This window comes from Oryx dammah, unplaced genomic scaffold, assembly GCF_014754425.2.
Source record: "Oryx dammah isolate SB20612 unplaced genomic scaffold, SCBI_Odam_1.1 HiC_scaffold_8, whole genome shotgun sequence".
In the NCBI taxonomy this organism is placed as follows: Eukaryota; Metazoa; Chordata; class Mammalia; order Artiodactyla; family Bovidae; genus Oryx; species Oryx dammah.
In genome coordinates, this window is record NW_024070192.1 from 24907697 (window position 1) to 24930283 (window position 22587).

General features: G+C 44.4%; 1 protein-coding gene across 1 annotated transcript in view; it reads left to right on the forward strand.

Annotated features, from left to right (window-relative positions):
- B4GALNT2 (beta-1,4-N-acetyl-galactosaminyltransferase 2) overlaps positions 1–22135 on the forward strand; it is a 116437-nt gene extending 94302 nt beyond the window's left edge. Inside the window, exons 5-12 of the mRNA XM_040244428.1 lie at positions 4159–4265; positions 5409–5446; positions 9640–9820; positions 10783–10869; positions 18316–18503; positions 19254–19394; positions 20995–21214; positions 21760–22135. Coding sequence (XP_040100362.1) covers positions 4159–4265; positions 5409–5446; positions 9640–9820; positions 10783–10869; positions 18316–18503; positions 19254–19394; positions 20995–21214; positions 21760–21965 — 1168 coding nt within the window. The 3' untranslated portion in view covers positions 21966–22135. The remainder of the gene's footprint in view (positions 1–4158; positions 4266–5408; positions 5447–9639; positions 9821–10782; positions 10870–18315; positions 18504–19253; positions 19395–20994; positions 21215–21759) is intronic.
- The last annotated feature ends 452 nt before the right edge of the window (positions 22136–22587 follow it).

Genomic DNA, 22587 nt, shown 5'->3' on the forward strand with positions numbered 1-22587 from the left:
GATCATAGCATCTGGTCCCATCACTTAATGGCAAATAGATGGGGAAACAATGGAAACAGTGACAGACTTTCTTTTCTTGGACTCCAAAATCACTGCAGGTAGTGACTGCAGCCATTAAATTAAAAGATGCTTGCTCCTTGGAAGAAAAGTTATGACCAACCTAGACAGCATATTAAAAAGCAGAAACATCACTTTGCCAACAAAGGTCTGTTTAGTCAAAGCTATGGTTTTTCCATAGTCATGTATGGTGAGAGTTGGACTGTAAAGAATGCTGAGCGCTGAAGAATTGATGCTTTTGAACTGTGGTGTTGGAGAAGACTCTTGAGAGTCCCTTGGACTGCAAGGAGATAAAACCAGTCCATCCTAAAGGAGATCAGTCCTGAATATTCATCGGAAGGACTGATGCTGAAGCTGAAGCTCCAATACTTTGGCCATCTGATGAGAAGAGCTGACTCATTGGAAAAGACCTTGATGCTGGGAGAGACTGAAGGCAGGAGGAGAAGGGCATGACAGAGGGTGAGATGGTTGGATGGCATCACCGACTCGGTGGACATGAGTGTGAGCTTGCCTGGATCCCCTGCACATCCAGTCTGCCCTCATGGACCTTCCCTTCCACACCGACAGTTCTTTACCTCACACACCTGCACCCTCCCACTGAGACCCGCTCTGCTGTGGAAGCATGCTGGCCTCCTTGGGGCGGGCCCAAAACGGGCAGCGGTTGGGAATGAACAGCTCTGGGGGTGGCCCTCGGTTGATGGTGGGTAGGAGTTAGTGGATAAATACCCCAGCTGTCTCATTCGTGGTTAGAACTCTGAGATGGGTTCTGTTCAGGACTGAATCCAACTGCCCGCAGCAGCCCCATGAGCTCATAACTCACCCTTGTTGGCTTCTTCCCCTCACCCTGCCTCTGCCCATGCTTTTTAGAATTGTCCCCAATAACACTATGTCCTCAAAAGCTGCTCGGCGTCTGCTTCCTGGAGAACCCAACTTAAGTTCTTGTTCTGCTTTATTTATTTTTATTTTATTTTAAATATATTTATTTATTTGGCTGCGTGGAGTCTTAGTTGCCACATGTGGGATTCTTTTTTTTTAGTTGCAGCATTCCCTGACCAGGGATCAAACCCAGACCCCTCGCCTGCACTGGCAATGAGGAGTCTTAGCCACTGGACCACCAGCTAAGTCCCTGTTCTGTTTTTTAAAAAAACCCAGATATTTCAGGATGTGGTCAAATAATTGCCAGTAATAGTCCCCTCTGTGCAGTCTTTGATGAAATTAGGGTCATAGAATGTGGTTTGACAAAGTGAGAACAGAAGGGGGTTCCCCAATTTTCTTCACACTCTGCTAGCTTTTACTGCTAGTATGGAGTCTCCTATTCTTTTCTTTTCCTTTTTTTTTTTTTAAATTTAAAAGCATTTTTTAAAAGTCAAATAATTTGTGTATACTGTTTCAAGGCAAATGATACTAAAATGCCCAACCCCGCTCCCTCCTTCCCAGTCTTACTCCTCAGAGGCCGCTATTCTCATCTAACCTTTCGAGATGTTTCCTCTGGAATTACCACCATATTTCTAAGTAAAAAGCTTATACCGTTAACTCCAAATTTCTCAACATTAGACATTATCCATTTTACTTGTTTTAGTAGATGAACATAGAGCCCCTTTCAGTTCTTGATTTCTCCTCTTGTACACTCCACACTCCACATCTTTGGTTAATTCAGCGTTTAACATTTCCATTTTATAACTGAGTGACTATGACTCCCAGTTAAGCCACATGTTGTTGCTGTTTGTTGTTCAGTCCTAAGTCATGTCAGACTCTTTGTGACTCCGTGGACTGCTCTCCTATCCTTCACTATCTCCTAGAGTTGGCTTAGATTTGTGTCCGTCGAGTCGGTGATGCTGTCTAACCATCTCATCCTCTGCCGTCCCCTCTCCTCCTGCCTTCCATCTTTCCCAGCATCAAGGTCTTTTCCAGTGAGTCAGCTCCTCACATCAGATGACCAAAGTATTGGAGCTTCAGCATCAGTCCTTGCAGTGAATATTCAGGGTTGATTTCCTTTAGGATGAACTGGTCTGATTTCATCCTTGAAGTTCAAGAGATTCTCAACAGTCTTCTCTGGCACCACAGTTTGAAAAAATCAATCCTCAGCTCTCAGCTTTCTTTATAGTCGAACTCTCACATCTGTATATGACTACAGGGAAAAGTGTGTGTGTGTGTGCATGCACGCACGATTAGTCACTCAGTCATATCTGACTCTTTGTGACCCCATGGACTGTAGCCCACCCAGCTCCTCTGTCCATGGGGATTCTCTAGGTAAGAATACTGGAGTGAGTTGCCATGCCCTTTCAAGAGATTGAATGTTAAGCTTTAAGCCAGCTTTTTCACTCTTCTGATCTTTCACCTTCATCAGGAGACTCTGTAGTTTCTCTTCACTTTCTGCCATTAGAGTGGTATCATCTGCTTATCTGAGGTTGTTGTACTATAATTGCATTTCCTTTCTTACATTTCCTTTTGTATGTAATGTTTCGGTTTGCCTGGAATTAACTGTCTCATTCTTTCATTTGTTTAGTTTTCTTTCTATCTACTCCTAATTCTTCCCTCCTTTCTTAATCTTATCTGTGGCTGAGAATATTTCTTTTATACCAAAGGTACCATTCTCTATGGGCTGCCCTGGCTTCTCAGGAGTCTTCCCTGGTGGCTCAGACGGTCATGAATCAGCCTGCAATATAGGAGATCTGGGTTGGATCCTTGGGTTGGGAAGATCCCCTGGAGAAGGAAATGGGGAACCATTCCAGTATTCTTGCCTGGAGAATGCCATGGACAGTGGAGCCTGGCTGGCTATAGTCCTTGGGGTTACAAAGAGTCGGACATGACTGAGGAACTAACACATATACACATACACACAGCCCTCTATACAGATGGGTTTCCCTGCTGGCTCAGCGATAAAGAATCCTCATGCAATTCAGGAGACCCGGTTCTATCCATGGATTGGGAAGATCCCCTGCAGAAGGAAATGGCGGCCCACTCCAGTATTCTTGCTTGGGAAATCCCATGGAGAGAGGAGCCTGGTGGGCTATAGTCCATGAAGTCACAAAGGAGTCAGACATGACTTACGGGCTAAACAACAACAATATCCTTCTATACCTATACAAGTTTCCCTTGCTATCTGAATGTAGACAGTTTCTATGAAATTTTTCATAAAATGAAATGATGTAAAGCGAAGAAACAATTACCTCTGGATGCATCTTGCTAATGGAATGCACTAAATAAATTGAGATAAAGCACAGATGCCAAAGCTACAGTAGCTTGATGCTGAGATGCTGTGTGTAGTTCCCAGGAAATGAGCCTGGTGGTGCCACTCTTACTGCCAGGGATGCCTGCTGCCTCGGTAATATTTGTTGTTCAGTCACATAGTCATGTCCGACTCTTTGCGACCCCATAGACTGCAGCACGCCAGGCCTCCCTATCCCTCACCGTCTCCTGAAGTTTGCCCAAGTTTGTGTTCATTGCGTCTGTGATGATGCCTCAGTAATAGCTGCAAATGCTGAGTGCTCATATTATTATTATGCCATTCTTGGTGGCGTGTGGAATTTATTTCCCCAACTAGGGGTTGAACCTGGACCATCTGCAGTTTGAGAGTGCTAACCAGTGGACCACCAAGGAATTCCCTTTCACCTTTTTTTGTTTTGTTTTGCTTTGGCTGTGTTGGTTCTTCATTTCTACATGGGGTTTTCTCTAGTTGCGGTGCGCGGGGGCTACTCTCTACATGCGGTGTGCGGGGTTCTTACTGCAGTGGCATGGGCTCTAAGGAGTGTGAAATCAGTAGTTGGGGCACATGGGCTTAGTTGTCCTATGGCACGTGGACCAGGTGTTAAATCCGAGTCCCCTGCACTGACAGGCAGATTCTTTACCCCCAGGAAAGTCCTGCTAGTTGTGGTTTTGATTTTGAATGAGCTTTGTTGTAATCTGCTTCAATTCTTTGTGAAGTTAGAGATTGGAGAGATGAGCAGGAATAAAAGAGGTGAGAGAATGGAGGGCAGTTTGGGACCATCTATGAATGATTCCTCCCCATTGGCAGCATAAAGCTCTGGGTACAGACATCACTTTAAGAACTAACCAGGGACAGGTGTCAAGGCAGCTGCTAATGGTTTTGTTTCCCTACAGAGAAGGGCTGCCTCGCCCACCACCCCTGCTGGCTCAGGCCAACCTCCCCTTTGGGTACCCCGTCCACGGGGTGGAAGTGATGCCCCTGCACACAATTCCCATCCCAGGTAGGTGCCTCTCCATTCAGAAGACTGAAACAACTTTCTTCTTCTTCCTTCTCAAGCAGAAGGTGGGAGCAGAAGGCAACAGTCATCAATGCTGTGTATCCAGCACAATGCACCAAGCTTGACATGATTTTATTTAATGTTGGTCTCACTCTTTCCATCACTGGGAATCACCCTTAGTAGCTGTGACCTCCATGGGGATCTGAGATAACATAGAAGAGGACAGAAACCTAGGTGCCTTGAGGAACCTTAGGGCTTAATGGACTGCTTGGTGTCTTCCAGCATCAAAGCATGAGCCCGTCTCCATGGAGTGCATAGGAAAAGGATGTCTATGCCAGTTAAAACTCCCCTCCACGAGTGGTTTTTACACACTCTTCTAGTTAGTTCAGCATCACTTCTCTGTGAGGCAAATATTATTTTGCCAACTTCACAGATGAGTTTAGTAAGTTATCTAAGAGCGCATAGGGAGGATATGTTTGAATTAGAACTTGAATTAGTCATATTTTAAGAACAGAGGTAGATGCTAAAGTAAAAAACATTTGGGATAAATTGCTAGTGTTTTTGAATAGTCACTTAAAAAGGATTTGCCATTTCATATAGTTCTTTTTATTTTATTGTGGATAAATACGCATAACGTAAAATTTACCATTTTACCCATTTTTAAGTGTCCAGTTCTGTGGCATTAAGTATATTTACATTGTTCTACAACCAGCATCAATCTCTAGAACATTTCACCTACCCAACTGAAACTCTGTATCCATTTAACATTAACTCCCTTTTCCCCTGGGACCACCATTCTATTTTCTGTCTCTCTGAATTTGACTATTTAGGGAAACTCATATATGGATGATTCATTATTCATCTATTGCTGTCTTGCCTTCAGTATCAGAGATATCTGGAAGGGACTGGATTAATTCACAGCACCCATCCAAAACTGACGGTGGGCAGCAGAGGCTTTAGCACCACCAGAGTTTGAGGAGGACCATGGGACACCATCTAATGGAGCCCTGGGAAGGAGGGGTGGCCAGCAAACCCCCTGGGTAGGTGACACTTGAGATGACTCTGGAGGGACATGTAGGAGTTGGACAGGAAGGTGAGGGCATCCTCTCAAATGGTGTTGATTGTCCTTTTCATTGTGTCCTCCAGGTCTCCAGTTTGAAGGACCAGACGCTCCCATCTATAAGGCAAGAGTCCCCTTCCCAGCTTCCTTTAGCTCTTGGCATCCTGTCCTCGGCTCGCTACCTATGCTTTCTTCCCCCAGTGGTGGCTGGTCTGATTTTGACAGAACCTCTATCCTGATTAAATACAAGACATGAGTCCATGGTGGGGAGTGGGGGAAGGGTACCTATAGAAGTCATGAATTTTCCAGCCATGGGGTGGCTGAAGTTCCAGGGAGGACTTCCAAAGAAGTGACCAGCAAGGCTCCTGCTGGCTTCAGCTCGAGGGGAAGCTGTTGCACAGCTGGGCTGTGCTGCCTCCGTTTGGGTCAGCACCAGCAAGGTGGATGCTCTGTGGCCTTTCCTTCTTTCGCTGCTTAACATAGCTCCGAATTAAGTCTCTGCAAGTATGTCTGAGGGGTGGGATGCAAACTGTATCCAGAACCCTAACTGAAAAGGAGTCTGGAAAGTGGTAGTTTTAGTTTTCCCAGGCAGAGGCCGGAATGGGCGGTGATGGAGCTGCTCTGTTCTCCAGAGGACACCTCTGCCCACCTCGCTCCCAAGTACCCTCACCTCCCTCCTCCCTCCCCCACCTTTGTTACTTTCTACTGTGTTACTTTCTTCATGGCTCTTATCATACCCGAAGTACTTTATATGTGTCATGATATGCTTATTGCCACTCTTCCCCACTAGAACGTAAGCTTTTTGAAGGCAGGAAGTCAGTCTGCTCTTTTCCCAGCACCTGTAGTTTGGATCTCAGAGTATCTGTTGATTGACTAAAGCATTTTCAGCAGGAATGACATCCAGGTTGCTGTTGAGCAGTAGCTCAGTCATGTCCCACTCTTTGGGACCCCGTGGACCGCAGCACACCAGGCTTCCCTGTTCTTCACTATCTCCCAGAGTTTGCTCAAACTCATGTCTATTGAGTCGATGATGCAACCCAACCATCTCTTCCTCTGTCATCCCCTTCTCCTCCTGCCTTCAATCTTTCCCAGCATCAGGGTCTTTTCCAATGACTTGGCTCTTCGCATCAGGTGGCCAAAGTATTGGAGCTTCAGCTTCAGCATCAGTCCTTCCAATGAATATTCAGGACTGATCTCCTTTAGGATGGACTGGTTGGATCTCCTTGCAGTCCAAGGGACTCTCAAGAGTCTTCTCCAACACCACAACTCAAAATCATCAATTCTTCAGCATTCAGCATTCTTTACAGTCCAACTCTCACATCCATACATGACTATGGAAAAACGATAGCTTTGAAAATACAGACCTTTGTAGGTAAAGTGATGTCTCTGGCTTTTCATATGCTGTCTAGGTCTGTCATAACTTTTCTTCCAAGGAGCAAGCGTCTTTTAATTTAATGGCTGCAGTCACCATCTGCAGTGATTTTGGAGCACAAGAAAATAAAATCTGTCACTGTTTCCATTATTTCCCCTTCATTTTATTTGCCATGAAGGGATGGGATCGGATGCCATGATCTTCGTTTTTTGAATGTTGAGTTTTAAGCCAGCTTTTTCACTCTCCTCTTTCACTTTCATCAAGAGGCTCTTTAATTCCTCTTCAGTTTCTGCCATTAGGGTGGTGTCATCTGCATATCAGAGGCTGTTGATATTTCTCCTGGCAATCTTGATACCAGCTTGAGCTTCATCCAGCTTGGCATTTCACATAATGTACTCTGCATATAAGTTATCTAGGTTACTTTTCCTAAAGATAACTGGCTGTTGCAGAAAACAAGACGGCAAGGGAAGAGAATAGCAGTGGGGATGAAGAGAAGCAAATGGATTTTAGCTACATGTTGAAAGTGGACCCGACAGGACTCACTCATAGATTGCAGGTGTCAGGGAAACTGCAGGTGTCAGGGAAACAGCAGGACAGAAGTGACTTCTGTTGGGGACTTGAACAGCTGACTGGGTAAAGGTGCTATTCACAAGGTAGGGAAAACCATGGATGGGGTGGAAAACAGGTTTATTGAAAATAATCATTAGTTCAAGTTTTGAAGATCATGAAACTTCCTAGCAGAGCAATCAGCCAGGCAGCTGGATCTCAGACAGATAGGAACTAAAGATGTGCATCTTCAGAGCATCAGCATATGAATGGTATTAAAGCCAATGCCTCTCGTGAGAAAGGTTCAGTTCAGTTCAGTTCAGTCTCTCAGTCGTGTCCAACTCTGTGCAACCCCATGGACTGCAGCACCCAGGCCTCCCTGTCCATCACCAACTCCCAGAGTTTACTCACACTCATGTCTATTGAGTCAGTGATGCCATCCAACCATCTCATCCTGTGTCATCCCCTTTTCCTCTTGCCCTCAATCTTTCCCAGCATCAGGGTCTTTTCAAATGTCAGTTCTTCACATCAGGTGGCCAAAGTATTGGAGTTTCAGCTTCAACATCAGTCCTTCCAATGAACAACCAGGACTAATCTCCTTTAGAATGGACTCATTGGATCTCCTTGCAGTCCAAGGGACTCTCAAGAGTCTTCTCCAACACCTCAGTTCAAAAGCATTGATTCTTTGGCACTCAGCTTTCTTTATAGTCCAACTCTTACATCCAAACATGACTACTGGAAAAACCATAGCCTTGACTAGATGGACCTTTGTTGGCAAAGTAATGCCTCTGCTTTTTAATATGCTGTCTAGGTTGGTCATAACTTTTCTTCCAACGAATAAGCGTCTTTTAATTTCATGGCTGTGGTCACCATCTGCAGTGATTTTGGAGGCCCCACCAAAAAAGTCAGCCATTCTTTTCACTGTTTCCCCATCTATTTGTCATGAAGTGATGAGAACAGATGCCATGATCTTAGTTTTCTGAATGTTGAGCCTTAAGCCAACTTTTTCACTCTTCTCTTTCATTTTCATCAAGAGGCTCTTGAGTTCCTCTTCACTTTCTGCCATAAGGGTGGTGTCATCTGCATATCTGAGGTTATTGATATTTCTCCCAGCAGTCTTGATTCCAGCCTGTGCTTCCAGCCCAGTGTTTCTCATGATGTACTCTGCATAGAAGTTAAATAAGCAGGGTGACAATATACAACCTTGACGTACTCCTTTTCCTATTTGGAACCAGTCTGTTGTTCCATGTCTAATTCTAACTGTTGTTTCCTGACCTGCAAACAGGTTTCTCAAGAGACAGGTCAGATGGTCTGGTATTCCCATCTCTTTCAGAATTTTCCACAGTTTATTGTGATCCACACAGTCAAAGGCTTTGGCATAGTCAATAAAGCAGAAATAGATGTTTTTCTGGAACTCTCTTGCTTTTTCCATGATCCAACGGATGTTGGCAATTTGATTTCTGGTTCCTCTGCCTTTTCTAAAACCAGCTTGAACATCTGGAAGTTCACGGTTCACGTAGTGTTGAAGCCTGGCTTGGAGAATTTTGAGCAGTACGTTACTAGTGTGTGAGATAAGTGCAATTTTGCGGTAGTTTGAGCATTCTTTGGCATTGCCTTTCTTTGGGATTGGAATGAAAATTGGCCTTTTCCAGTCCTGTGGCCACTGCTGAGTTGTCCAAATTTGCTGGCATATTGAGTGCAGCACTTTCACAGCATCATCTTTTAGAATTTGGAATAGCCCAACTGAAATGAGAAAGGTAAAGAAGGGAAAAGGGCTCAGAACCAAGCCCTGAAAAACTCTCTTTGGAGGTCTGATGGATGAGGAGGAATTAGCAAACAGAATTCAAGGAGCTGCCAGCAGGGGTAGGAAGAAATCTTTAAGGATGGTATCCTGAGGCTTCCCTGGTTGCCCAGTGGTTAAGAATCTGCCTTGCAATACAGGGGACACTGGTTTGATCCTGGTCTGGGAAGACCCCACATGCCTCGGGGCAGCTAAGCCCTGTGCGCCACAACTACTGAGCCCGTGCTCCACGACAAGAGAAGCCCACCCACAGCATCGAAGAGTAGCCCCCACTTGCTGTACCTGGAGAAAGCCCACGCCCAGCAACAAAGACCCAGCACAGGCAAAAATAATTAATTACAATAAAAATAAACTAGTGAAAAAAACATAGCATCCTGCTCGGCAAGAGTTAAGAATGTTTCAGAAGTGTCCCTTGAACACACCAGGTCTTAGGACTCGATTCTTCCTTACTGAAGCTGAGGCAGTAACTCCTGCAGAGACAGACCCTAAATTTCAGGGGCACTATCTATCCTCTCATCCTTATGTGCTCTGCCCCCTGCTGGCCATCCTGGGTATGTGCTGTTCTTTGCATTTAGTCTTGCTGTCTCATCCACCCTAGGTCACCCTGAAAGCTTCTCTGGGCACACTGAACACCCTCGCTGACACCCCAGACACTGTGGTGCAGGGCAGAGGCCAGAAGCAGCTGACCATTTTGACCAGTAGCCGGATGGTTTTGAATTTCATCCTCCAGCACGTGACATACACCAGCACAGAGTACCAGCACCCCAGGGTGGATGTGGGTGAGAGCCTCTCCTTGGATGACAAAATGCTTAGGGACCCAGAAAAACACCACCAGCCCTCAAAGTCTTCCTCCTCCCAGAAGCCTGCCTCCCTGGCTTCTATTTCTAACTCTAAATCCTGAACTTTCCAATTACTGTATCCGGTGATATCCGCCCATTGCCACTGACCCCACAGGACAGGCAAACGCCCGCTCGTCTCTCCATGAAGGCAGATCGTTCGTGCTGTGTGCCCAGCTCTGTTCCTCATTCTCGGCAGCGAGCAGAGCTGAAGATTCCAGCTGCAGTAGAGAGTGTCTTGTCCTGGCACTAACCGGAAAGTAGGGTGTGAGGAAACCTGCAGTGGGGGAGGGCAGAAGCTTTGTCTTCCTCCTCCCATCCCAGCCCCAGAATTCCTGGGAGAATAATTGCTGACACTAAGGGCAGCCCCAATTTCTTTCTGGATGAATTAAAGGCACTGTTTCCCATTTTAAGCAGCTCCACAGATGCATTCCCAGGACACCCACACACACACAAAATGAACTGTGGGACAGATTTCCCAGGAACACGGACTAGGGAGAGAGTTCCCTCCATCTTCAGGTGTTCACATGTTTCTTATCACAGAATGACCCTGAGAGGTCAAACAAGGCAGGTAGAGTTTTCCTGGTTTTGTAGATGGGGAAGGAGATGAATGATTTACGCCAGGTATTTCAGATAATAAATAACAAAGTCAAACTTAACCCACCCCTCTGATGCCAAGCCCACTTCACCTACAGAGCCACACGGGGAAGAAATGTGAGTTTCAGAGGCAGTCAGTGGGTTGCCCCAGGGACGCACAGTGAGTCAGAAGCTCAAATGCCGTAGACTCTACGCTGTCCTCAATCTCCTCCCACCAATCTCTCATTCCCCCATCTCGTTGGCTTCCTGGGCAGCATAGGGAGTGACCCACACGCAGTACACAACTCTGACCTTATTTCTCCCTCCAGTGAGTCTGGAGTCCAACTCCTCAGTGGCCAAGTTTCCAGTGACCATCCGCTTTCCTGTTATGCCTAAGTTGTATGACCCTGGACCAGGTAAGGCCCTTGTTCCTGGGGCCCCATAGTGGGTCCTATAGACTACTGATGAAATTCAGAAGGGATCCTCTCTGAGACAGAGTAGGAGAATAGTTATAAAAACAGAGTGGTACTGGAGGAGGAATAGATATATCAAAGCATCAAATTAGAAATCTAGAAATAGACAAGTTGAAATTTTACCATATGATAAAGGTAATTTTTCAAATTAAAGGAGGGAAAAGATGGATTATTCAAGAAATCATGTGGGATAACTGTGTAGCTATATGGAGAATAACAAGTTGAATATATCTCACAGCTCACATCAAGATAAATTCCCAATAGAGAAAATCCTAATTTTTTATAAGTCTTCAAAAAAGGGCTCCCCTGGTGGCTCAGAATCACCTGCCAAGCAGGAGACCCTGGTTTGATCTCTGGGTTGTGCAGAGATCCCCTGGAGAAGGAAATGGCAGCCCACTCCAGTATTATTGTCTGGGAAATCCCATGGACAGAGGAGCCTTGCAGGCTATAGTTCATGGGGTCCCAAAGAGTTAGCAACTAAACAATAGCTAGAAAAAAAAAAAGGAATTTAAAAATAACTTTGGATTATAAGATTTTTCTGAATGTTACACAAAACCCAAAGGCCATAAAAGACTGGAAACATACATAACATTTTTAATTGTTTTTCTTTTTTATGGCCTCTGACACGGCTTGTGGGATTTCAGTTCTCTGATCAGGGTTCGAATCTGGTCCCTCAGCAGTGACAGCATGGAGTCCTAACCACTGGACTGCCAGGGTATTCCCAATTTTTAGTACTTTTTTTGGACAGAAATCTACCATATGCAAAGTCAAAGGACAAACGAAAAATACCTTCAGCACAAAGTCAAAGATCTGATTTTACTTAAAGCACTTGTGAGGACTTTCCTGGTTGTCCAGCAGTTAAGACTCCATGCTTCCAGTGCAGGGCGTACCAGGGAACTAAGATCCTACATGCTGCACAGTGTGGCCAAATACATAAATAAATTCTCACTCTAGTCCTATCAAGTAGGTTGTTGTTTAGTCGCTGTGTCACGTCTGACTGTTTGTGACCCCATGGACTGCAGCATGCCAGGCTTTTCTGTTCTTCACTATCTCCCGGAGGTTGCTCACTCGTGTTCACTGAATCGGTGATGTTATGAATCAATAAGAAAAGAACAAATAAGAGAAGAATAAGCCAGTTCACAAAAAGTTAAATTCAAGAATACTTTCAGTCATTAAAATATATGTTCAGTCTCACACTAAGTGCAAATGAAAACTACATCCATATCAAAAAGTACTGGAGGAGGAGTGAGGAAACATTCTTTTAAACTGCCAGTAGGAATGTAAATTGGCACAACCCTTCTGGAGCAACTTAGCAACGTCTGCCAACATTTTAAATGTATATGCACGTTGAGTCAGCGATTCCACTTATATAAGTTATCTTATAGATGCTTACATCTGTGTGAAAAGACATTTGTTTGAGGGTGTTTATTGCAGCATTATTTGCAATGACAAAAACCTTAAAAATGGTTGTGTGTGTTAGTCGCTCAGACATGTCTGACCCTTTGCGACCCCGTGGGATTCTCCAGGCAAGAGTGCTGGAATGAGTTGCCATTCCCTTCTCCAGGGGATCTTCTCAACCCAGGGATCGAACCTGAGTCTCCCTTATTGCAAGCAGATTCTTTACCATCTGAGTCACCAGGGCTTAAATCAAGTGTGGTCCATGGGTATAATGAAATGCCACGCAATGACATTCAGAAGGACAGAGGAGGAAAACATGAGCCGCAAGTGTTTTTTATACTGATACAAAATGCTTTCCAAGATGTAAGCAAGGTACAGAAAAGAGTGAAAAGTAAGCTACTATTTCTGTAAAAAGAAAGGGGTAAAGAAGATGTAACTGCTTGATTACAGAAAAATAAACAAGTTAGTAATACCTGGTAAACTCCTGGGGAGGAACCAAAATGTTGGGGACAGAGATGGGAAGAAGTATTTTCATGGTATAACTTTCAGTATATTTGGAATTTTGAGCTAGTTGGCATTTTTGACAACATTTCCTATATATTCAAAATGTAACATATTCAGGCAGATTCTATTAAAAATATAACTTATTTAAAAGCAATAGGATTAAATATCTACGGAGCGGAATTTACAGTATGTGCTTAACATGATCATAACTATCTCAAAAATAAATCAGCACAAGAAGTTCACAAAAAAAGCTTTTTGGGCTTCAGATTTGTCTTAAAGGTGAAGTGTTACCCATAAAATGGAAATCTCCATAGTCCTATTTCCCTCTCTCCTTCCAACAGTCATGGTCTTTCTTTACCTGCTTTCTGTACATTTTAATATGTAGATTTCTATTCCTACACACATGTGCACACACAGAGCATACAGTGTGGTACCATGTATTTTTGAACTTTTCATAAAACCTATTACATTGTATGGCATAAAATTCTAGTTTCTGGCCTTTCCTCAGTCCATGGCTTGTCTCTTGGTTTTGCTTCTGGGGTCTTTTGTGTTATAAAACTTTATCCTTTAATAAAATTGATTCATTGTTTTTTTCTAGCTTTTGCTTTTTTGCCTTAATTTAAGAAATTCTTCCCTACATTGAAGCCGTAAAGATATTCTCTTATTTTTTTTTTCAAAAGTTACATATGCTTCTTTCTCACATTTAGATACTTAATCCACCTAGAAGTTATGTTTATGCGTGGCATGTGATAGGGACCTAATATTTTATACATGGAGAGCCTATTGTCCCGCCACCATGGACCAAGTGGTCCAGCCTTGTCCCACTTGAACAGCCAGCCCCTCACACACACAGCTTCTTGCATGTAGGGGTCTGAACCAGCCTTTGTTGGGGCACATTGATCTGTATCCTGGGGCTCATTTTACAACATTTCCATATGCTTTATAATAGGTTTTCTATCTAGTGCAGATAAATTCTGTGTTGCAGGATGACTGTGCTTCATTTAGTGAAATTTCCTTAGCTCTTCTTGGTCATTTACTTTTTCTTTAGAGTTTTAGCATCAGCTCATCAAGATCCTCCAAAGTGCCTTGAGATTTTGATTAGAATTTTCTAAAATTTGTTGATTAATTAGAGATGAATTGATAGTTTTATGAGGTTGAATATTCACAACCATGAATTGCTATATCTCTCCATGTCATAGTCTCTTCATAGGTTCTTCAGTAATTTATTTTGTAGTCTTATTTGTAAAGGAGTTGTACATTTTATTGGATTTGGTCTTAGGTAGTTTATATTTTATTTTACTTTTATAAATTGGATTTTGTTCTACATTTTAACTGATGTTAGTATATAAGACATTAGTGATTTTTGAATGTTGGACTTAATAGGCATCCTTCTTGCACACATATTAGTGATTTTTTTTTAACACATCGAGTCTGTTAAACAAATAATGATTTTTATCTCTTCCTTTACAATTCTTACCAGTTGTTTTTCTTGTCTTAATGCATTTTGGTAAAATCTTCAGTACAGTGTTGAATAATAGCAGTGGTAGCACACACTTTCGCTTGTTCCTGACTTTAAGAACATTCCAATGTTATGCCACTATTCTCGTTTGCTGGGCAGGAGTGTGGTGTCAGGGTAAGAAAGTTTCCTTCTTTCCTTCTGTTCTAAGAATTTTTCTATTTCTACTTTCTATTTCCTTGCTGAGAGTTTTCATATTTATATGAATAAGTATTGAATTTTATCAAAGAAATTGTCTGCACCCACTGAAATAATTTTTCTCCTTTAACTGGGTTCACGAAGTAACTTACATTGATTTTCTGCTGTTGAAATTGTTCTTGCATTTTGGGGATTAACCCATCTTGATTGCAGTGTGTTATTTTATTAAATGCTGAATTAAATTTGTTGCTATTTTTATAGATGATTCTTATATCTGTATTCAAAACTGAGACTGTCTTTTTCTGTAATGTCCTTGCTCAGTTTTGTTATCAATATTATACAAGTCTCATAAGACAAGTTAGATACCTTTCTTTTGTTCACTGTTTGTTGAAATGAATTGAATTGTAATAAAATAGGAATGTCTCTTAGGGTTTTATTAAAACTTGTCTATCCTTTTGTCTTTTTTTTTTTTTTGGTCCAAGTTTTGGGGAAGGTGGTTGGGTCAAGAATGTAAATGGGAAAGAGTGAGAGAAAGGGAAGAAATTTAAACCTAACAGTTCTACCGCTTCAGTGGTTATTGATCTATATGTACATTGAGTCAATTTTTAAAATGTTTCTATAAAGTTGTCTTAAAGTTAACGTAAATTGTCTATTTTTTTTGTCATAGAGTTGTTCATAGAATTCTCTTACGCTTGTTAAAATTTTTTTTAATATCTTAAGTCATGTCTCCCTTTTGATTCTTTGTATATATCTTAAGTAATTTTAAGTTGGTTTTATATCTAAATATTCTCATTTCTTTTATGCCTGTTTCATATTTTCTTTTTCATATATGTGATTCTGTGATTTATCATCTTAAAGATTTTAAATTCTCACTTTAAGTCCCTTTCAGATTTGTCTATTGTTTGTCTATCTAGAGTGGATACTTCTAGCACAGGGTGGATTTGCCGGCTGTTATTTCAAACTAGTTTTCTCTGAATGTCTTGGGATTTTTGCTAGTGGTTCATCTTGAATACGAGGCTTTACAAGCTTGTTTTATTTTCTCCCCTCTCCCTCTTTCTCTCTCCTGATTCCTTCCCATCTCACAGCTTTACAGTTGCCCGATTCTCAGTCCATCATGATATACAACAGTCTTGGGGTCCCTGTCCCCTAGTGATATGGGCATCACCAAAGAGCCAGTTGCTGGGCCTGAGGGTGGCTTGGCACGGGACATGGCTGTGTGAGATGGTGTCATCTCTGAACCCAGAGATGTGTTTGGGGATGATGGCTCTTTGAGGTTCCTTGCCCAGCGGGTTATATGTCGTGAGAGCTGGAGGGAGTGCAGCCTGGCTCCTGTCCATGGTTTCTAGCAAAAAGCCTGGTTGTGGACCCACATACTTCGTGAGACACTTTTATTCCATTAACAGTCAAACTCTGCCTCCCAGCCTCTGCTGTTCTGACCCCAGATTGCAGCAGACCCAGCTCCAGCTCTGCTCACTGCTTTTGATTCCTGTTCCTTGGAAGAAATGTCAATTGTTTTTCAACATGGCTCTGTCTTTGCATATTTCTTTATCATTGCTCTGTGTTTGGAACAATAAAGAATATTGAAGCAGAATGCTATACCACCCACCTTGCCAGGAGTCTCCCACCTTGACTATCTCCTATGGTAACTCAGGCTCCTGATTCTCTCTTCACTGTAATGAAAGAACCAAACTTGTCACGTGGCCTGAGAAGAGAAAACGTAGAGCTTTCATTCGACACGCTCTTGAACCTGATTTACATGACTCTTTCTGTTACTGAGCCCTTTCCAGATTCTCAGGCCATACCATACCATCCCATAGAAATGAATAGCACTTCCACAAGACTCTTCAGCATGCAAAGCCTTTTATTCACAGAGATAGTTTGTGCATAAGAGAGAAGGCAGGGAAAATGCCAGCTACCTGGGTAAAATGGGTGAGTTGCTTTTATAGAAAAAGGGATGGTTTGTCTCATGATCACTGATAATTTCCAGAAATCATCCATTTCTTGGATCAGCAGCAGGTGGCTGCATGATGGCTGTCAGGAATAGAGAGTGTTTCTGTGCAGGGGAAGAAATGCATGAGCATTTTCTGCAAGAAAGCCCAGGAACAGATATGGTTAAAATTTACAGTTGAGCTTCTTGTCTTGTGGCAACTGGGTATACTCAGTAGTGGACCAGAAGTAACGTTAATCTTTTATTTCTGTGATCCTCGTTTCTCCCCCTGGGACTTGGACCCCAAGGGCCTTTGTTCTTTAGTTTGCAAGGCTTGTTCTGCCCAAGGCCAGTCTTTTTCTGAAGTGACTGTACTATTGTCTTCCTGTCTTACTTCCACTCACTCCCAAAGACTCAGGAGGAGCTGGGTAATGGTGCAACAGAATGACCTCTGACTTCTGTCATTCTGAGAAGGTGGCTCTGCCGTGGGGTTCTTTGCACTCATGCACAAACAGTTGCTGGGGTATGACGGTCAGCATGTGTTTACTCCAGCTGATCCCACCCCACCAGACGACCCACCTGCCTATCAGCTAGCATGGCTGCATTCTGTGGCTAGATCTCCTGAACACACCAACAGCTACTGTTGTTTGACCCAAGGGTCATTTCCATAAAAAGGCTGTCCTTTCTCTAACTGTTTCTATAAATCACACAACCTGGTCTACCCCCTTCTGATCTCCAAGTGGACCTGTTTCCTCTTACATCTTCCAGAGGATAAAGATCAGGCTAGTTTCTCCGTAGGAGTGCAGCTGATGACAGGGCAAGTCTCAAGTCCTTCAGAGCTTTTCTCTTCCTGGGACCTGTGACTCTACATAGCGAATCCCTTGATGGGCAAGGCTCTATGCATCTCAGCTCCTAGTATGAAAGCAGGATACAAGCCCAGTACAGACAGGCAAGCATAAAATGAAACGTCCAGGTAGATAGTAGGAAACACCAGAATGGAACCAACAGAACCAGGGAAGAGACTTTAGAATAGAACACAGACAAAATTTAAACAAATCATTATCATTGTTTCTCAGTTGCTAAGTTATGTTTGACACTTTGCAACCCCATGAACTGCAACACACCACGCTTTCCTGTCCTTTACCATCTCCTGGAGCTTGCTCAAACTCACGTCCATCGAGTTGATGATGCCATCCAACCATCTCATCCTCTGTCGTTCCCTTCTCCTCCTGCCCTCAATCTTTCCCATCATCGGGGTCTTTTCCAATGACTTGGCTCTTAGCATCACGTTGCCAAAGTATTGGAGCTTCAGCATCAGTCCTTCCAATGAATATTCAGAGTTGATTTCTTTTAGGATTGACTGGTTTGATCTTACAGTCCAAGGGAGGACTCTCAAGAGTCTTCTCCAACACCACAATTTGAAAGCATCAGTTCTTTGGTGCTCAACCTTCTTTATGGTCCAACTCTCACATCTGTACATGACTACTGGAAAAACCACAGCTGTGACTATACAGATCTTTGTTGGCAAAGTGAAGTCTGTGCTTTTTAATACACTGTCTAGGTTTGTCATAGCTTTTCTTCCAAGGAGCAAGTGTCTTTTACTTTCATGCAGTCACTGTCTGCAGTGATTTTGGAGCCCAAGACTGTTTGCACTTTTCCCCCATCTATTTGCCCCGATCTATTTGAAGTGATGGAACCAGATGCCATGAAAAACAAATAGGGTATGTTTAAATATATTTTTCTAATCCAACTAATGAACTCTTATTAAGCACTAACTATATACAAGAGGCCTGAGGTCCACAAACACTTGAGAGGTCATTATATAGAGAAACCCTCAGAACGACACAAGTCAAGACAGTGAGGCTTCCCAAAGACAGAACTCTGATGTCTACCCTTTCTTGCTCAGAGAGGAAGCTCAGAAACCTGGTGTCCATTGCCACCAAAACTTTCCTCCGTCCCCACAAGCTCAAGACCATGCTCCGGAGCATTCGTGAGTATTACCCAGACTTGACCGTGATCGTGGCTGATGACAGCAAGGAGCCCCTGGAAATTAATGACAGTTATGTGGAGTATTACACCATGCCCTACGGCAAGGTATGTCCCTCCTGGGTGGGGAGACACCTGAATCCTGGGACAAGAGGGCCTCAGTCAGAGTCAGGTCCTTACCCCGGAGGGGCCAGCTTCAGTAGACTTTGCAAGGCAGCAAGATCCTGGCATGGGAGGGTGTGGGATTCTCCCCTGAATCCTTTTGCTGACTTCAAATTCACAGAGAAATCAGGTCACTTTCCCTTTTCTGCATTAACAGGGTGGTTAATCCACCTTTTCTCATGCGTGGTTTAGAAATTGATTGGGATCCTTCTAAGTGACTTGCAGTGTCTGACAGTCTAGTTTCCTGGCTTGCAGGTCCAAGAGCAGAGAGACCGCTCATCCCTATCATTTCACCCTCTCTGATGCATCTCCTCCATCCACCTTCCTTCAAACAAAGGAGGAGGTGGACGTGACACACACCAGAGTGCCCCTTCCCCCGCAATAGCTTCCAGGCTCCATGAGGGGAAAGGGCTTGAGAGCCCCAGAGACTCTGTCAGGTAAAAAGGGACTTCCATCAGTCCATATTGGCCACAGGGCCAAGGAGGGACTCTCTCACCTTTCTCGGTCTCAGTCTGACCCAGAGAGCCCCTGGCCTTCTCCCAGTGTCTCTGAGGCATGGACTCCCTTTAACCTAGAGGTTCCCGAGCACTGTTTGGGGTGCAGTGCAGCGTGGCTCTTGGCAACTGAGAAAGCTGCCAAGCGACGCTGATAGGTAGCAGGGCAGGCCACCACCATCTAACCTCACTCTACTCACAGGGTTGGTTTGCTGGTAGGAACCTGGCCATATCTCAGGTCACCACCAAATATGTCCTCTGGGTGGACGATGACTTTCTCTTCAATGACAAGACCAAGATTGAGGTGCTGGTGGATGTCCTAGAGAAGACTGAACTGGATGTGGTAAGGGAGAGCTGCTGGTTCTATCTCCTCTGTGTGACAAGCCAGAGGGGAAGGGAAGGAGAAGGGCAGAGAGGGAAGTGTTCAGGGGAGGCGGGGGTGGGGGGCAGTGCAGGAGGAGACGAGGGGCCGCTGGGGCTGAGACCTTCACATGGGAGTCAGATGTGCAAGTTCTGCTTCTGCCTCCATTCTTACTTTTCTTTGAGCAAATTACACCAACCCCCATCCCCAAACGCACCATTGTTCCGTCTTTGAAATGTCGTGTTTATGCATCCCTTCTAACTTCCTCCCTGCAGTGATGGGAGAAGGCAAAACGGGGCTCTGGTTCTGTCACACACCCTTACAAACATGCAGATGGGACAAAGCTGTGAAAGCACGTGTAGCCTTAATGAGAGTTAAAAAAAATAACAAAAACATCAAAAATCCATTCACATACAGGAAAGAGAGGAAAAATGTGACAGTAAATAATACTGCGTTGTATCTTGAAATTTGCAGAGATAACCACACTGTGTAGAGATGATGGATCTGTTAATTAGCTTGAGCGCGGTGATCTTTTCGCAATGTATACATCTATCAAAACATCAAGATGTATAAACTCAAAATATACAATTTTAATATGTCAAAGAAAAAGCTGTTAAAAAGAAAGAAAATGGATAAGAAGTAGCACAGTGGCCATGGTTATCTCTTACTCCAAGTGGACAGTCCCCAAAGCATCTGGCTTGACTAAGATGTCTCTAGAGACCCAATCACAGCAGCGTAAATTACATAGAAGGTGCAGTGCCTGCCCCTGTAATGAGAGCTGGTGCTGGACTCTCCTTCCAGAGGCATCCTGGACCAGCTCCATTCCCCGTTGTTCGTCCATTTTTGTTGTCCTCGGCTGTATGGTCAGAAGAAATGGGGAAAGAGGGGAATTGAAAGACAAACAGTTTTCTTTTAAGAGTGTGACATTTATAAAAGTAGCAAGCATCTGTTCTAAATCACATCCTTTCAGCCAGGACTTAGACACACGGTCAAAACTTGCAAGGGAAGTGGGAAATTTTCAACTTTAGTGGGATAGTAGCTAGATCTTAATTTAGTCCATCAAAACTCAGTCCATTTACTAAGAGGAGGAGAGAAAGAACAGGGGACAGCTGACTGCTGTGTCCCTCGGGGTGATTATGATGGTTCAGGAACAGATATACTTGCTTGTCCTGTTTTGCCTAGGCTCCAACATAGAGATGCACTCATCTCCCATGAGTGCAGGGACAGGCAGTGCAGAGAGGTGAGCCAAGAACAGAGAATGGGAGGAAGGAGCTTGAGACAGACGGCTGGCTGCAGGAAGTCCATATAGGGATCCTTGCATATGCAGGCTGCCTCTCACCTGCCCCCAAACACTGCTTCTCATACTAGAAGGGAGTGAGCCACGTGGAAAGAGTGAGCTTGCAGGAGGGTAAGCACAGCAGAGTTTGTCTGCCCTTTGGACTTGGTGTAGGCCTAGTATGAAGGGTAGATAGAGAAAGGGTGTGATACTTGTCATAACAGGTTCAATTCAGTAAGGCTTCCTGGCAGGGGCTACATGGATATCGTCTGTTCTCTAATGCAGATTTCTCTGCCCATCGGCTAGGTAGGTGGCAGTGTGCTTGGAAATATGTTCCAGTTTAAGCTGTTCCTGGAGCACAGTAAGAATGGGGACTGTCTCCATCGGCGGACAGGATCTTTCGGGCCCCTGGACGGCTTCCCCAACTGCGTGGTGACCAGCGGCGTCGTTAACTTCTTCCTGGCCCACACAGAGCGGCTCCAAAGAGTTGGCTTTGACCCCCGCCTGCAGCGAGTGGCTCACTCAGGTAGGGAGGCTGGGAGAGTGAAGAGGGAGCTGGGCTGTGGACTGACTTCAGAAGTCTGCTCTCCCCCGGGGAGGGAGGGAGGGAGAGCCGTGTACCACGGATCAGGCAACTTGCCCATTCTCCCCAAACTGGGGAGCCCCCAGTTTCCCCTGCCTCCCTCCATTCTCTCTGCCTTCTTGCCTCCGACAGGCTGTTCCTACTTTTCTGAGATACCCTTCCCCTTCCTCTCCCCACAGCTCTGGCCCCTACCTGCTGCTGCACCTGCATTTCCAGACTTCCTTTCCTCTGTAACTGCAGCTGGTGAACTTCCTGTCTTCAACTGCCCTCAGTCCTGGAGTCCACAGTTCCATCCAGTTGGAAGCTAATCTGTGTCTGTCTGTCCTTCCAACTCATTAGCTTGGGCAGGTGGCTCCATGTGGGTGGAACCACCCCAAGGATGTAAACCGTGTCCCTTCCCCCTGACTCTCCTTCTGGACCTGCAATAGGGCCCTGGGTCTGTGGCTTGAAGGTCACATTTCCTTCTCATGCTTCCCCTCTCTTGGCAGAGTTCTTTATTGATGGGCTCGGGAGTCTGCTCGTGGGGTCCTGCTCAGATGTGATTATAGGTCACCAGCCCCATTCTTCAGTGGAGGACCCAAAGCTGGCAGCCCTGGAGAAGGCCTACCGCATATACCGGGCCAACACCAATGATAAGGTCCAGTTCAAGCTAGCTCTCCACTACTTCAAGAACCACCTCCAGTGTACCACATAAAGATGCTTGGACTTCGGCAAAGTGCCAGGTCTGGCTCAGTTACTGTAGGTCATTAGAAATGGACCAATCACTGATCAGGGCAATGGCGATTGTATTAATAATAATTATTGTTTGATGTCTTACCATTTGTGAATCACTGTACACACCTGATGCGAAGAGCTGACCCATTGGAAAAGACCCTAACGCTGGGAAAGATGGAAGGCAGGAGGAGAAGGGGACGACAGAGGATGAGATGGCTGGATGCCACCACGGACTCAACAGACATGAGTTTGGGTAAACTCCGGGAGTTGGTGATGGACAGGGAGGCCTGGCGTGCTGCGGTTCATGGGGTCGCAAAGAGCTGGACACGACAGAGTGACTGAACTGTACATATAATGGTGGTGGTGGTGGTTTAGGCAATAAGTCGTGTCCAACTTTTGTCTCACATCATCTCATGCAAAAGAGCACATGATGGACTGGTATCCTTGATCAAAAGGATCAAAAGGATTGGTATCCTTCTGGGTCCTCGAGGGTTATTTGGTGGGTATTACATCACAAATCATCTCTAGCATCAACTATCATCCACAAATTTTGATTTGGTCCTACTTTGTGGATTCAAATAATGTGAATAACTCAGAGTCCT